The 15,473-nt window shown below is 34.2% G+C and overlaps 4 protein-coding genes across 6 annotated transcripts in view; all 4 read left to right on the forward strand.

Annotated features, from left to right (window-relative positions):
* The first annotated feature begins 304 nt into the window (after positions 1-304).
* Positions 305-2,293, forward strand: LOC117166384 (uncharacterized). The gene is made up of 3 exons (XM_033350302.2): positions 305-916; positions 1,008-1,175; positions 2,228-2,293. The coding sequence occupies exons 1-3, from the start codon at positions 305-307 to the stop codon at positions 2,291-2,293; spliced, it is 846 nt and encodes a 281-aa protein (XP_033206193.1).
* Positions 2,294-3,804: 1,511 nt separating this feature from the next.
* Positions 3,805-5,199, forward strand: LOC117166268 (uncharacterized). Its single transcript, XM_033350083.2, has one exon. The coding sequence runs from the start codon at positions 4,102-4,104 to the stop codon at positions 5,197-5,199; it is 1,098 nt and encodes a 365-aa protein (XP_033205974.2). The 5' UTR covers positions 3,805-4,101.
* Positions 5,200-5,519: 320 nt separating this feature from the next.
* On the forward strand, positions 5,520-8,617 carry LOC117166383 (uncharacterized). The gene is made up of 4 exons (XM_033350301.2): positions 5,520-6,804; positions 7,092-7,178; positions 7,552-7,776; positions 8,186-8,617. The coding sequence occupies exons 1-3, from the start codon at positions 5,764-5,766 to the stop codon at positions 7,630-7,632; spliced, it is 1,209 nt and encodes a 402-aa protein (XP_033206192.2). The 5' UTR covers positions 5,520-5,763; the 3' UTR covers positions 7,633-7,776; positions 8,186-8,617.
* Positions 8,618-11,308: 2,691 nt separating this feature from the next.
* LOC117165909 (uncharacterized) overlaps positions 11,309-15,473 on the forward strand; it is a 43,124-nt gene continuing 38,959 nt past the window's right edge. For all 3 annotated transcript variants that reach the window (XM_076622946.1, XM_076622947.1, XM_033349428.2), the window contains exon 1: positions 11,309-11,946. The gene's annotated coding sequence lies outside the window, so the exon portion shown is untranslated. The remainder of the gene's footprint in view (positions 11,947-15,473) is intronic.

Consider the following 15,473-nt stretch of genomic DNA (forward strand, 5'->3'; position numbering starts at 1 on the left):
TCGTTTAATGGGATTTTTACCATACAAGCTCGAATCATCGAAACTTGTATATTCGAAATCATACTTCGTTTTCTCTACAATTTCCATAATTATTTATTCGATCTGCGTAATTCTTTCTCTGCTCCAAATCAACTTTTCTTCTATGCATCTTCCAACACTTGCAAATAAGATACATATTTCTTTCATATTTCTTTGCGGGCCTGTGGTTTTCATCTCGGCTTATGCCAAAAATCAATCAATGATCCGAGCGATCGATGGCATCTCGAACGTTTCTCGTATACTGTCATCAGAAACTTGGCATAAAATGGCTACAAGAATTGTTATAAAAGATATCTTAATCCTGATACCACAAATGTGTTACATTCCAGTCATCATCCTCTACTCAAATTTTATTTTTGGTTATACTTGTTGGTATACTTTTTTCGGTGTCATCGTACTGATTAGCTTGTACACGAATAACGTATACGTGCTAAATGCCTGTTTTAAATACATAAACGATTCTTTAGTGCAAGTGAAGGAAATTCTTGTTAATGATGAGCCTCATCTACTCAGAAGAGTCTATCATATGCAGAAGAATCCTATATTGTTGACGAAGTTGAGGACTCTTAAAAAGCAACATTTGGAGATGAGCGAAGTCGTTCAGCTACTGAATAGCACGTGTAGTATGCAAATCGAAGCCATGTTAACAATAATGTTCATCGACATTACGTTCAATATGTACAATTATTTATCCATGCACAAAGAAATGGGCGAGGTGAAATCGCTAGCTCTTATTCTGGGCTACGCGATTTATTACATCGTACACGTAATTATAACAGTTTCGATAGTTGAAACTACCAGAAGCCAGATGACAAAAATTGGCTCCAGCGTTCATCGAATTCTTGTACATACTTTCGATGATCAGGTGACGACGGAGGTAAGATGAGACGATTATTTTACTATCGATGATTTATGTTGGAAATATAGAAGGAATATATTGAAATTGTAATCAGCGTACGTGATTGTAGTTGCAGTTCTTTTCGTTGCAAGTGCTGCAAAAGGGTAACGTGTTCGTGATGAGGGGACTCATAATAGACGCAACCCTTTTGACAAAGGTAGTAGGAAATTGGATCAAAAGAGATGAAATGTTTTTATCAACACTTTTTACAGATGGCGTGCGGCATTACCACTTTTTTGTTAGTATTAATACAATTCTTATTCGTCGAATCTTGTTGATGAGAAGTTTCAATTAGTGAAACTTCTGTATTAATGGAGGAAATGTATCTAAGAAATAATTTGCTTAGAAAAATTGGGAAAATTAGTGTATAATGGATCAGTTTTTTTTTCGTAATAAAGTGGCATGTTTAATCGCGATGAAGCTCCGTATTATTTATTTACATGTTTCATTATCGAATTGCATTTTTTTGTGTTGTGATGAATAATTTACAAAATCTACAAAATCTCTCCGTCTTACGAAGCAACAGTCGTTTATGAAGGACAATAGTCGATCTACATTCATTCCTAAATTCTTTCGCTGACATCGAATTTCTTCGAGACTACCATTTAATGATGTCAAAAAATATGGCAGAAGTTAAAGAACTGAAGAAACGTAGAACATGGACGTTATTAAGAGCAACAGACTTTGAATTGTTTGTGTACCCTTGTTTTTGCATTTGTTGACTGCTCGGATATCTTTTTTACATGTTCGAACCTTCAGGATACCCTCTTTTGAAGGGCTGTTCCGCTTTTTCTACGTCTATGATGTTCATTTTCGTATTCTCGTTATTATTCACAATCTACGAAATAAACATTGGCACGAGAATAAACTATAGCGTACTAGACTCGATGCACGGGAACATGTACACGTTCTTAGATGGGGTCGTAATCTTGATGATGTATTTGTTAATTGGCGCTCGAATATCGTTGATCGTATATCGGCCAAAGACCAGCTCGATATTTTCGACAAAGGATTTCAGAGATTCATCTGAAGCGATTCAGGCTTAGGACATTTTATGTTTCTTATTTTTCGCCATCCATATACCAGATTGTTTTAAACACATTATTTTGCTGACTCTGCGGAATCTTATCAACATGTACATATTGATGGTCAACTCATCGATGGACACGTTCTACACTACTGCATGTGCATTTTGAAAGCTTGCTTTAATAAAATCGACGAATGTATACAATAACTGAAACAGCTTTCACTGAATGATGATATACAGATGCACACGTATATGCGTCATAGACAGCTAAGTCCATTGTTGGTGATGAAACTGAAGAATTTAGAGGAAAAACATTTGGAAATCAGTGATGGGATGGAATTGTTGAACCATACGTTTGTGACAGTCACAGCTATCACAACGTTCACCGTGGTCACTTTCGTTATATATTTCTATATAATACATTCATAGAACGAATTTCCTGTGAATATCAAGTTCTGGTACAAAGACTATGTTACGCCAGCCGCTTTCTACTCTATCAAGTTTGGGATGATGATTTGGGCGTGTGAATCGAGCGAAGAAAATGAAGACGACGCTTTAGGATGTCGCCAGTGCTACAAACGATCCATTCGTGAGACGCGAGGTAATAATTTAATTATAGTAATACTATTATTATTAAACTGCGAAAATTTAAAGGCGCAAAGATGTTCAGAATGTAGATGTGTAATGTACAGAAATATATAAACTTATCAAAATATAATTAATATAATTAATTGTATTTTTAAAAGTATGAATTTATAATCTAATTATTGCAGTCATTAAAATCCATTGCAATTGAATCGTTAAAGAATCGTTACAAGTTATTAAAAGAAAAATACGTGTTAAATATTTTCTGATTGTTACATTAACCATGAAATTGCTGATGGGGCTTTTTTTTCTGCAATTCGTGCACAGAACAATCATATTTTCAGCGCAAACATTCGACATGAATTCATAATTTTTGACAAAGGTAAGATGAAAATCATTTCATGAAATTTCCATAATCTGTTAATTTATTAACTTTTTCGCGTTCGATACTGCGTTTACTTTAAGCATTACCTATGAAAACAGCAATTGCTTTGGGTAAATTGGTTCTGATTTTAGTACATTTTGTTTCTTTTATAAAACCATCAGAAAATAAGTATTTCTGTTAGTAATAACTGAGAAAAAGAATTTTTTTCCCTATTCCCAAGAAAATTCAATCGGGAAAGAGTTAACTTGTCCCTGAAAGTGTTAATTTAGCACTATTGTGACTCTAATGTGTATTTTTGTAAGTCATCGAAGGTATCACAATATTCATGTTGACTCTGTTTCAATTTTTATTATACTACGTTGTATGCATTCTTCATTCTCACTGAGAACGAGATCCTTTAAGTGACGTGATTCTGTGGGACACATGTGTTCTTTATTGATTCTTTACTAGCGTTCTGAAAGGCAAACTATGATAGAGATAATAGAGCACTATATCTAGGAGCAACACTGAGTACAGGAAACTGATAAAATAATCGATGCATACGGCAATGACGTCAAGCAATACGTTGAATGAAGTGAGAAACATATTATAGTGTATAACTCTGACGCGAATGTTCCTACTTTCGTCGTATCTTTCGAAAATGACATATATATGTTATTGTGACACAATTTGACTCAATATGTTATTATGAGTCAGTACTAATTATCATCATCTAAGTTATGCAACAACTATAGAAATTAGACAATGACCAAAATAATTTATTTGCTGCTAAATATTCTAATAAAATTTCTGTTTGAAGATATTGTTAATTTCGGTCAAGTATTTTCAATAAAACACGAAGTAAGAGGTAAAATCATTAAATAGTACATGATGAACTAATATTACCTGATCGTATCGATCAGTTTCAATTAAGATAATGTTGTTACTTCTATATTCCCTGTAAGTCTTTAATATTATGAAACCCTTTTCGTTAATGGATTGCACTATTCTTTTGTTTTAGATGCTCGAATTAGATCGCGTAGAAATGATTAAATTTCATTACTGTTCGACAAACCATAGCATACAGACTTCTTACAGTGAGGGATGTGCTTCTTCGTGTGACAGTACAAAGCACAGTCTCAAAGGTGAACTTACCCTTCGTACAAAAAGTAAAGTTTTATTTATTTCATGAGGACTAAATCGTACGTAAAAATTACTAAACATTACGTTGTCCTAATTCAGGCGTTTAAAATGTTTAATCGACCGCAGAAACTTGAACAAAGAACAAATCAAAAACTTAAATCATCGTCGTCATATTTCGGGAGTTACACATCTTTAATAAGTCCCAGTGCCGCCTTCAACCGTTTAATGGGATTTTTACCATACAAACTCGAATCATCGAAATTTGTATATTCGAAATCATACTTCGTTTTCTCTACAATTTCCATCATTATTTACTTGATCTGCGTAATTCTTTCTCTGTACCAAACCAACTTTTCTCCTATGAGATTTATAGAACTTGTGCATAAATTGCAATTTGCACTGATATTTCTTTGTGGGCCTGTGATTTTCATCTCGGCTTATACCAAAAATCAATCAATGATCCGAGCGATCGATGGCATCTCGAAAGTTTCTCGTATACTGTCTTCAGAAACTTGCCATAAAGTGGTTAAAAAGATTCTTATAAAAGATATCTTAATTCTGTTACCACTAATGTGCTGCATTCCATACAACTTATTCTATGTACCTTATATTTTTTGTTACACTTATTGGCATACTTTCATCGGTGCTATAGCATTAACTAGCTTGTACACGAACAACGTATACGTGCTAAATGCCTGTTTTAAATACATAAACGATTCTTTAGTGCAAGTGAAGGAAATTCTAGTCAATGATGAGCCTCATCTACTCAGAAGAGTCTATCATATGCAGAAGAATCCTATATTGTTGACGAAGTTGAGGACTCTTAAAAAGCAACATCTAGAGATGAGCGAAGTCGTTGAGCTACTGAATAACACGTGTAGCATACAGATCGAAGCCATATTAATAATAATGTTCATCTTCATTATATTCACTATGTACAATTATTTATCCATGCAAAAAGAAATGGGCGAGATGAAATTGCTGACTCTTATTCTTGGCCTCGCGATTTATTACATCGCACATGTAATTATCACAGTTTCGATCGTTGAAATTACCAGGGTTCAAATGCAGAAAACTGGCCGCAACATTCATCGAATTCTTGTACATACTTTCGACGAGCAGGTGACGACGGAGGTAAGATGAGACGATTATTTTACTATCGATGATTTATGTTGGAAATATAGAAGAAATATATTGAAATTGTAATCAATGTACGTGATTCTAGTTGGAGTTGTTCTCGTTGCAAGTGCTACAAAAGGGTAACACGTTCGTGATGAATGGACTCGTAATAGATGCAACCCTTTTGACAAAGGTAATAAGAGATTGGATCAAAAGGAATGAAGTATTTTTATCAACACTTGTTACAGATGGCGTGCGGCATTACCACTTTTTTGTTAATATTAGTGCAGTTCTTACTCGTCGAGTCTTGTTGATGAGAAGCTTCAATTAGTAAAACTTCTGTCTTACTTCTTTCGCAATGAAGTCACATATTTAATCAAGTTAAAAGCATTTTTATTGCACGATGAAATAGCAATCCACATTATTTATTTACACACACATTTCATTATCGAACTGCATTTTTACATACTTTGATGTGTGAGTTTCATTAGCCAAAGTGTCTCTGTATTAAAAACGATAGTCGTTTGTGAGAAATTGTAGTCTACGTACATTCATGACCAAGTTCTTTTATTAATTTTGAATTTGTTAATGATGTTAAAAATTACGGGTATAATCGAGGAACTAAAGAAACGTAGAACATGGAAGTTATTGAGAGCAACAGATTTCGAATCGTTGATGTATCCTTGTTTTTTCATCTTCTGGCTACTCGGATATTTTCCTTATAAATACGAACATCAAGTATACTCACTTTCGAAGAGCCGTTTCGCTTTTTCTACGTCTATGATGTTCATTTTCGTATGTTCGTTAATGATCACAATCTATGAAATAAATATTGGCATGAAAATAAACAAGAGTATACCAGAGTCGATTCATGTGAACATGTACTTGTTCTTAGATGGATTCGTGATCGTGGTGATGTATTTGTTAACTGATGCTCGATTATTAGTGATTCAAAATCTGTCAAGAACTAGTTGCATACTGTCTACAAAGGATTTCAAAGATTTGTCTAAAGTGATTCACACGAAGGACGTATTATGTTTTCTATTTCTCGGCATCCATATACCAAACTGTTTTAAACACAGTATTTTCCTGACTTTGCTGAATTTTATGGGCATGTACATAATGATGGCCAATCTTTCAATAGACATGCTCTACATAAATTGCACATGCATTTTAAAAGATTGCTTTAAGAAAATGGATGAATCTATACGACAGCTGAAGAAGCTTCGAATGAATAATGATATATGGATGCAGACGTTTGTGCATCATAGACAGCTAAGTCCATTATTGGTGGTGGAACTGAAGAATTTGGAGGAGAAACACTTGGAAATCAGCGATGGATTGGAATTGCTGAACAATATGTTTATGATACGTGTCATAATCGCAGCTATTACGACCTTCAGCGTGGTCACTTTTGATATATATTTCTATATAATTTCTTTATACAGTAAATTTCCTGCAAACAGCAAGTTCTGGTACAAACCGTATGTCACGCCAGCCGCTTTCTATTTTATCAAGTTTTGGATGATGATTTGGGCATGTGAAACAGCGACAAATCGAGCGAGAAAAATGAAGACGACACTTTGGGATGTTTTCAGTGCTACTAACGATCCATTCGTGAAACGCGAGGTAACAATTTAACTATAGTAATACTATTATTATTAAACTGCGAAAATTCAAAGGCGCAAAGACGTTCAGAATGTAGCTGTGTAATGTACAGAAATATATAAACTTATCAAAATATAATTAATAGAATATGGTCATCCTATCTCATTAATTGTATTTAAAAAGGTATAAATTCACAGTCTAATTATTGTAGTCATGGTTCGAATAAAATCGTTACGTGATCTTTGGAAAAAATATGTATGTATGAATACGAAATACGTTCCAATATTACATTAATTATGAAATTGCAGGTGGAGCTTTTTTCTCTGCAAATGATGCACACGACAAACATATTCACAGCAAAGACATTCGATATGAATTCGTCATTTTTGGCAAAGGTAGTACGAACACTATTCGTGAAGTTTCTACAGTCGATTGATTTATTAACTCTTTCGCGTTCGGTGCTGCAGTTACTTTAACCATTATCCGTTAAAACATTTGCTTCGGGTGAAACTGGTTCTGATCTTAGTACATTTTGTCTTTTTTATAAAACCATCAGAAAATGTATATTATTATTATTACTAGAAATTTCTGTCAGTAATAACGAGTGATAAAAAATAATTAGATACAAGATAATTGGTGGTAGAAGACAATCTTTTTGCGGAAACCCAAAGGAATTGTATCTTGGACGTGTCAACTCGTTCTCGAAAGAGTTAATTTGATATTGTTAAGATATTGTTAATTCTCTGACAATAATGTGTATTTTTGTAGATCGTCGGAGGTATCATAATGTACATCTTGATCCTGTTTCAATTTTTATTAAACTACGTTGTGTGCACTTTTCATATGTAATGAAAGTTAGATCTTTGAAGTGACGTGATTCTGTAGGCGCATGTGTTCTTTATTGATTCTTTGGCTGTCTTCTGTGAGACCATACGCTGTTTCCATGCGCGGACACCTGTAATGATTCTGCATTCGCTTGGTTATTTATAAATGGTAAAGCGTGTGTATAAGTGTGATCACTAAATGACAGGATTTAAGCGAGCTCAGTAATTACAATATCGCGAAATAATCTTGCAACGCTTTCTTTTAATTTATGATAATAGGGTATTCTACTCTTATTACTGAATGGTACCGTCATATGGTAACATTGAAATTTCAATGTCTAGAGATTTGATTAAAATTTTTATAAAAGTGATTCGATAGTTTAATATTTTAGATACTTTCTATGTTGGTCAGTTACCACAGTTAACATTTAACAAATTTTGAAAATATATTTCCTCTGGTTTAGTGTAACACAATTATGTAATATAGTTACATATCTAAATTTATGTGAAATGGAATTATAATTTAGTTGCGATAATTATCAAATAAGTACAAGTATATTTTTAAAATACTATTGTAGTATCGTGGACAAATGGCCTAAGAAATATCGGGTGAAACTTCAATGGGCCTTATTGTGCTGTCGATCCTTCAGTCAAATAGTTACGCCGGAACATGGCCTACGTGATCGTTACCGGGGGGTCGTTACCTAAAGAGTTGTATTGTGAGGAGACAAGTTATGAGTTGGGAGTCGATTTGTGATGAGTCGAGAGTTGAGTTGCAAGTTGCTATGAGTTGTAAACTATTAGTTGTGAGTTGTGAATTAACTGTTTAGTTGTCTTAATTATAGCACATTACTGTATTTAGTTCACGTTAAATAACTATCGTTTCCTGTTTAATCCATTGTAAATAGATCTATCGATCAATTAACTTATCATATAGGATAGAAATCATTGGAAACCCCAATTTCTAATATTTCTAAATAAATAAAAAATCCTATACTATTTTCTTTTAATTTTTTACGTGATCAGATTTCTCATTCAGTAATACCTAATTTAAAAAATAAGAAATTTCGTTTTACACGTTCTTCAAGTCCTTCCTTTATGTACTCTAAAATGACATAATTTCAATTTTAAGATGGATATATGATAGATAGATAATCCTATCGTGATAGAAGTGTCGTTATTTATTTCCAAACTCGATCTCAATGAGTCTGAAGAATGGAAATGCTGTGCGTAATCACCGTGGAGACGATAAAAATGTTCTAGGCTTATGTATTAAAACACCAACGATACCACCAGCTTAAGGGATAAATACCGCACTCAATTTAAATGTTTCTGGATTTATCTTCGTCGACGCGCTGTTGACGATGAACTGTTTAACGGCGATGATTGATATTGTTCTATAGATAAACAGGATCACGAATACAAACCTTGTTGGTCTTTCGTTACGACGTAATTTATCGACTTTAAACTCGTTTATTATCGCAGCAATAGAATTAACAACAGTAAGTAGTTTACGATAAACGATCATATAGCTTGTGGAAATTGCGACCGTTTTTCTTTTATCTTTCGTAGCTTGTCATGGAAATAAATTACATGTAAGCTACGTATGTGTTTAGTTGTTTTTTACTTTGCACATATGGTGAAATATCTTGTTTACGTGACTGAGGTTCATGGTAATGAATCAACAATTTTGATCATTAGAAAAATAAGGCACGAGTGTCAAGCGCGATCACTCGAAGTAGAAATGCCAGTTTCATTAGATACATTATGGGGTGGAGTCGAGTCAATCTATTCTCTTCAAGGTTAATGTTGCGGCAAGAGATAATACGCGGAGGTAGTAAGAGATACTTTCAACTAAATACTATCACGTATGATATTCATATCGTGAAATGTTCGAACGATGACAATTTCATTGATATTGTTATTCCACAGAGGAGTTTGAATATTTAGTTATATGAATTCACGCGTCTATTTCGATACATAATTCGATACGTAAAATAATATTAGATCTACCAACGATGGATATTTGTATTACTTCTTATCATAAGATTAGAGATTTTTCTTTTGTAATATGCACACCACGATATATGGTCTCGTCACGATTCAAATATCTAGAAGTCTTCTTTGTTTTTAACGATGTAACAAATGTTTGATACATAGTAACGGAAGCTTGAAACTATGGAATTACGGTATAGTCGTACGCTTTTTTATACTGAAGGTTATTTTAAAGTAATTTTAGCGCTCATTACGAGATATAATAACAAAAAACACATGCTTTCGTACTAAAACATATTAATCATATTGAAAAATTCAAACTTAATGGTCTTAACAGAAAATTGTTCATAAACAACTTAGTTTAATAGTCGTAATAAGTCGTTGATCCTTATTTTTTTAAGATCGATATCTTAAATATTTGTTGTATTACGAGGCGCACAGGATTTCTAGCAAAGAGATAAATTATGGACCTGTATAGGAAGATTTAATACGATATTATATTTTCCAACAAATTATTAAATACTTACTCGTATTAGACACTTTTTTATCTTTTTAATGGTGAAACAGATACGTATCGTAAAAACGAAGAATTAATTTATCTCATATATTTTCAATCGGAGCAACGCTGTCTCTACCCTTTCACTCAGACCGAACAACAAAAGCTGCGTCAACAATCTGCGACGACTTTCAAATGTACCATTTCATTTCACACGTTGCAAAGGAGAAGTGCAAAAAAAGACTTTCTCTTCATTTATCATTTACTTTCTTCGATCAGAACGAGAAATATTGTACGAGGCAAAGCAAACATTTTTACTCATTGATAACTGTTCGATGCTCTTTGCCAATTGCTCCCTAGTAAGATGACAATTTAATTTTTCTGACGCATTAGATTGTACATGAAATGTCGTTTCTTTAAATAAAAATATAGCCGAAAATAGTTTCCTTAAAGCGTCATATTGTATATGCAATCAAAGTAATTTCCATATGATTCAACAACGGACTTTCCCAATGAGCTTCATTATTCTGCATTTATAAGAATTATCGTTTCTAGAATTTAAATACAGTTCCTTTTTAAAACAGTTGATTTAATATTAGCGTTAGAACATTTCCTATGTGGAATAACGCCAAATACTAAATTTAGATTTTCATTAAATTCATGGCAAATTTTCCAAATTTAAGCTTACGCAAAGAACGATACGAATATCCTGATTATCGATTGTTATCGATAATCGGCTGTTGCCAATAACGAGCTTTTGATATTTGCGTTATAGATGTGTTTAATACTCGATACATATACGCGATTAAAAACCAAATGTCTTCTTCTTTTAATATAGTCAATCGTTAACAAGAAAACAAGACAAAATCAATGGTATTGATTGAAATATAAATTTCAGAGAAATTACAGTTCGTATAAAACTCAATACCATTGTTAATAATATTTTCGAAAGTCACGTGTCACCATCGTGGTTCTTCGGGAATAAAGTTGACGAGAATGAGAAGATATCGGGCAAGGGCGGCGCGTCTCCGCGGAGTTGAACCCCTGTTAAGCCAATCAGACTTTTAATCGGTGCAGCTACTTTGTTTTGTCTAATTCTGGCGGTAAACAGGCGGCCGATTTGTCGTGTAGACGATCACGCGACTGCGCGAAACATCGCGCGCTCCCAGACGCCGTAGCGTTATTAGTTATTACTATGTGACCGATACGCAGTTGTTCAGTGTTGCGCCAACAGCCGCGCGGTAAGTGTGCGTGTAAGGTGTTGTTGGTCTGATCGATATATCGAGTCTCGTTCTTTCTATCAGTTAACCGGACAAGTGACAAGTTCGACGCGATTCGACAAAAACTTCGTTGTTATATATGGAATTACGCGTTTTAAGGGTTGCTCCCCGACGATCGAGTTCTTTCGTGTGTATCGTAATTTCTCGAGGAAAAAATTTGAATGGAATTTGGATGGAAGGACATCGGTCGAAGACGATAGAGAGCGAGGAGAGTTTTATGTAATAAGTGTTGGACTAGAAAAAAATAGTGACCGGCATCGAACGCTAGAGCGATTAGATAAAACACAAGCAGAAAAGCTGCAACATGGTGGTGTATAAAATTCCATAGGACACTGACAGTTGGAAATTCGACGTTTCATTGATACGTGATACGTTATACGTTTGACGATGCGTTCTGTTTGCACGCTGCGAATAAAGCTATAGGTGTATACGACTATATGTATATAGCGGTATTCCGCGCGCCTTTATACGGTACGATGTGTTCTTAGCTGCTTGATGGGTTTCCTCGGGCGAGAATAAGTCGAGGACGAGCGAAGGAATTATACTAGCTTCGTTTCTACGTGATGAAGTAAGTAGCACACATTTTACGATTTGATTCGCTCACGTGCAATGGCGTTTAACGCGTGATCGTACACGGGAAAATATCGACGCCATAGACAAGTTTCATATGGAAACGGAATACGCGACAATAGATTTCAGCGAATAAAAAACGATTTTGTATTTATAGAACGACACTTTGGACTCGCTGTTCGAACTGGGAAGAGTTAACAAGAATTTATGGCCCTCGAAGATTAGACTATTAGACATACAGACAGACTGTGCTTAGTTATCAAATGATTCTCTTCGTTCAGTTTCATCCACGTTTGACGTACGTTCTAGTTACGCAAAGAATACATGTCGTAGTAATTGCATCCGTTCTCCTATGCATCTGTTGATTCATAAACAGAGCAAGTTCAGGTCCGGTAGATTGCAAAACAATACGTTATCGAGTCATAAATTGCCCTCGTTTCGCAGATGATCGATAAGATTTCGCATCAACAACGCCGATTAACAATGCATGGCGGCTTATTTGTTCCATGGTTCAGACAAAAATGTTTTCCAAGTTAGTCTGTGTGTCGTCTGTATCTCGAGAGTAAATATTTTCGTTCGATAGCCGTTACGCGTAGTATTCGCGGAATATATCAACGTTCCCAACCGTTCCTTCCTTTTCTCGTTGCCCTACCTGTACATACATTCGATAGAACTCCAGCTTTGTTCAGATTAGTTACGTTACCTGAATCCAATTAATTTGGAATTTTTTCTTACCAACGTGAACTTGATACTATTCACCGCTCTTAATTATTACAAATTCCGACGTGAAGTCTTTATGAGTCACGTCACTCAACAACGAGCAATTTAAAATACTTTGTTTATATGAATCTGTTGTTGTACTTGAAATATGTTTTCAAGTTGCAAACAAAATTGAGCTTCTTTCAATTATTTCTTAAATTGAAAGAGACAATGATTGATAAGCAATGTAACGTTATCTCCAGTTCTTTATTTGTTGATTCTTCTAAATTATCAATTATATCTCACACAATATTTTGCTAGGTTTCTAATTAACGTAATAATTAAGTTGCGAATACTTTTGCAAATTTTTATGAAGATAGAACAGTAAATGGAACATAGGTAGAAAATTTGTTTACTTACTAAACATTATAAGAGGTATTGTAGTTTAGATATTTTACACATTTTCCTATCTTTAAATTTTCTATAAATGCATAAAAATCCGTGAACTAATAAATATAAAATTTCACGCATTTATCTTCGATGTGATTTTGCATCCACTTGAATTCGATAAAGTTAAATTTGAAATTGAAATACTCGAGTACAAGCAAATTAAATAATCTGCACAAAGCTTAAGCCGAATTCTCATCTAAATTCATATCGTCTATGAGAAAAACACAATGAAGTTTCCGTTTCTCACGAAACCATGCGTGGAAAAAGAACAAGGAAAAAGAACGTGAGAACTTTGGCATGTGAAATAACCAAGTAACCGAAGAGGAAGGAGAAAAGAGGAAAGAACTATGGCGTAGAGCGTGGAAGATCGTTTCACGGTAACACTTTCACATGGCGTTCGCTGACCACGGCTAACCGTAAAAATAATCCGGATTCGAATCGTTGGTTCGCGATTTCCTGGCGGGGAATGCGGTCTCGCCGTGTTGTGAATAAAATTCAATACTCTCTTCGTCTGAAAATCACTTACTTTTTCTTGCCTTCTATTATGGCCTTGCCACGACTATGTCCCCTCTCTCTTTCCTACATTTCTTGGCCGTCTCTCCGGCTAGAATCGGCCGACCTTGCCTACGATAGTCATTGTCACGGTGTTCTATTAGATGCGAGAAAACTTTTGCAACAGTGCGGTGAATGATTTGCAAAAAACTTGTTTACTCGTGGCAGGCAGACACATAGTTCGCCGTGTCCCCGCGATTCTAGCGGGTCAAAAGTCGAAGGCAGCACGTGCAAGTCCAATTAGTACGTCTACCGTACGGTTCTTAAATCCATCAAGTTCAAGTTCAATCTAGTAATATTATTTTGTCATCAACAGACACTTATCTATATAAACGTATACATCTGCACGTACTATTCGAATATGTTTTACACCTATCGTAATATAATTTAAAGCAATGTTTTAACAACATAACCTATACCACGTGTAAGACTTATAATTATTATGTAACGATTAATTTTGCAAAGTTATAATTCGTCAAATTTTAAAAGTTGTATTTTCCAATAAGTAATGAAATTTTAGGATGGGCTCAATTCTTACTGTGTCGGAGGTTCTTCTTCCTTAGTTACAATTTTTAACGTTATTAGCAATCGACGCAATTAAATGTAATCTGTACTATAGATATATCACATACCATATTTGTGAAGCTTTGATGCATAGAAAAGTTACAGCTTATAGTTGTCATGATGATTTTGATATTAATACAGCGTTGTGATTCTTTTTGTCACTTGCTTTATTAGAAGGACTTATAACGACGAATTATTTCATAAGACATATTTTCTCGATTACTATCTATGTTCTATCGAAAAAATGTTTAAATCATAACACAAGTTTTAAAAGCATAAGAACAGCAAGAATGTTAAACGAATACTGTTCTATCTGCGAGAGATTAGAGATCTCTTAATCTGATTGTTTATTTCTGTGGCCTCTTGACTCTGTTATTCACCTATTTGTTGATTTCTTTATTTCTAACATACTAGCGTTGAACAGGCACAGTTTATCTCCAACATAGGACTCAATATTTTATCAGAGTTTTAACCCCATAGAATCACGATCAGGCCTACTGTACGTCATCTTATTTATTATATACTAGTGTCTCGTTAATTAACAATTGTTAACGAAACTTGCAAATTATGAATACCTATTAATAAATTTTCTTCTATAACAAGTATGGTAATAAAAGCCCCATGCTACAAGAGAATTATTTAAATTACGAGTCGGGTAAAACAATTAATGTAAAGCAAAACAAATCTTTATCTATATATATATATATACATAACAAAAGATTGTTCAAATCGTAAAAATGCGCCACCTAAATCTATCACTATGAAGAATCACTGAATTTGTCGTTTTCGTCATAATATATATGTAATAATAATTATCGTACTGATAAAAATTAATCCAAAATGGTGTAAATTACTTGTTTCCACTCTCGAAACTATCGTCAACTATCCTATTAAAATCTTTATCACAGAAACTGAAAAATCATTTTCACTACTCGTGGATCTTGGGAAAAGTTTGCTAGTTATTGTTTTTCGTTCATTCCAGTTAACCCAATATCGCGGAAACTGGTTAGGTAAGATTTGTTCTAACGATATTTCACTCGAGTTATGTAACAAACTTCGTAATATTTACAAACGCGATTGTAAGAGTCGTGTCACGAGCGTGCTTCGTACTGTCGTGAAACGTGATCCTTGTATTTTACCATGTTTTGGATAATTTTCCTATCAAACATCGACTTTATTATTGCACAATCGAAACAAATGAAAATCCTTTCGAATCATCGACGTAAATCCTTATGGAATCATGTTCAAGTGTTTTGTTTT

The sequence above is a fragment of the Bombus vancouverensis genome, chromosome 11, assembly GCF_051014615.1.
Source record: "Bombus vancouverensis nearcticus chromosome 11, iyBomVanc1_principal, whole genome shotgun sequence".
NCBI lineage: Eukaryota > Metazoa > Arthropoda > Insecta > Hymenoptera > Apidae > Bombus > Bombus vancouverensis.

Bases quoted from the DNA above. Each gene is read 5' to 3' on its own strand.
- LOC117166384 (XM_033350302.2), top strand. From the start codon at position 305: ATGGCTACAAGAATTGTTATAAAAGATATCTTAATCCTGATACCACAA. The intron at 917-1,007 runs GTAAGATGAGAC...ACGTGATTGTAG, and splicing joins ATGATCAGGTGACGACGGAG to TTGCAGTTCTTTTCGTTGCA. The intron at 1,176-2,227 runs GTTAGTATTAAT...TATGCGTCATAG, and splicing joins TGCGGCATTACCACTTTTTT to ACAGCTAAGTCCATTGTTGG.
- LOC117166268 (XM_033350083.2), top strand. From the start codon at position 4,102: ATGAGGACTAAATCGTACGTAAAAATTACTAAACATTACGTTGTCCTA.
- LOC117166383 (XM_033350301.2), top strand. From the start codon at position 5,764: ATGATGTTAAAAATTACGGGTATAATCGAGGAACTAAAGAAACGTAGA. The intron at 6,805-7,091 runs GTAACAATTTAA...ATGAAATTGCAG, and splicing joins ATCCATTCGTGAAACGCGAG to GTGGAGCTTTTTTCTCTGCA. The intron at 7,179-7,551 runs GTAGTACGAACA...GTATTTTTGTAG, and splicing joins ATTCGTCATTTTTGGCAAAG to ATCGTCGGAGGTATCATAAT.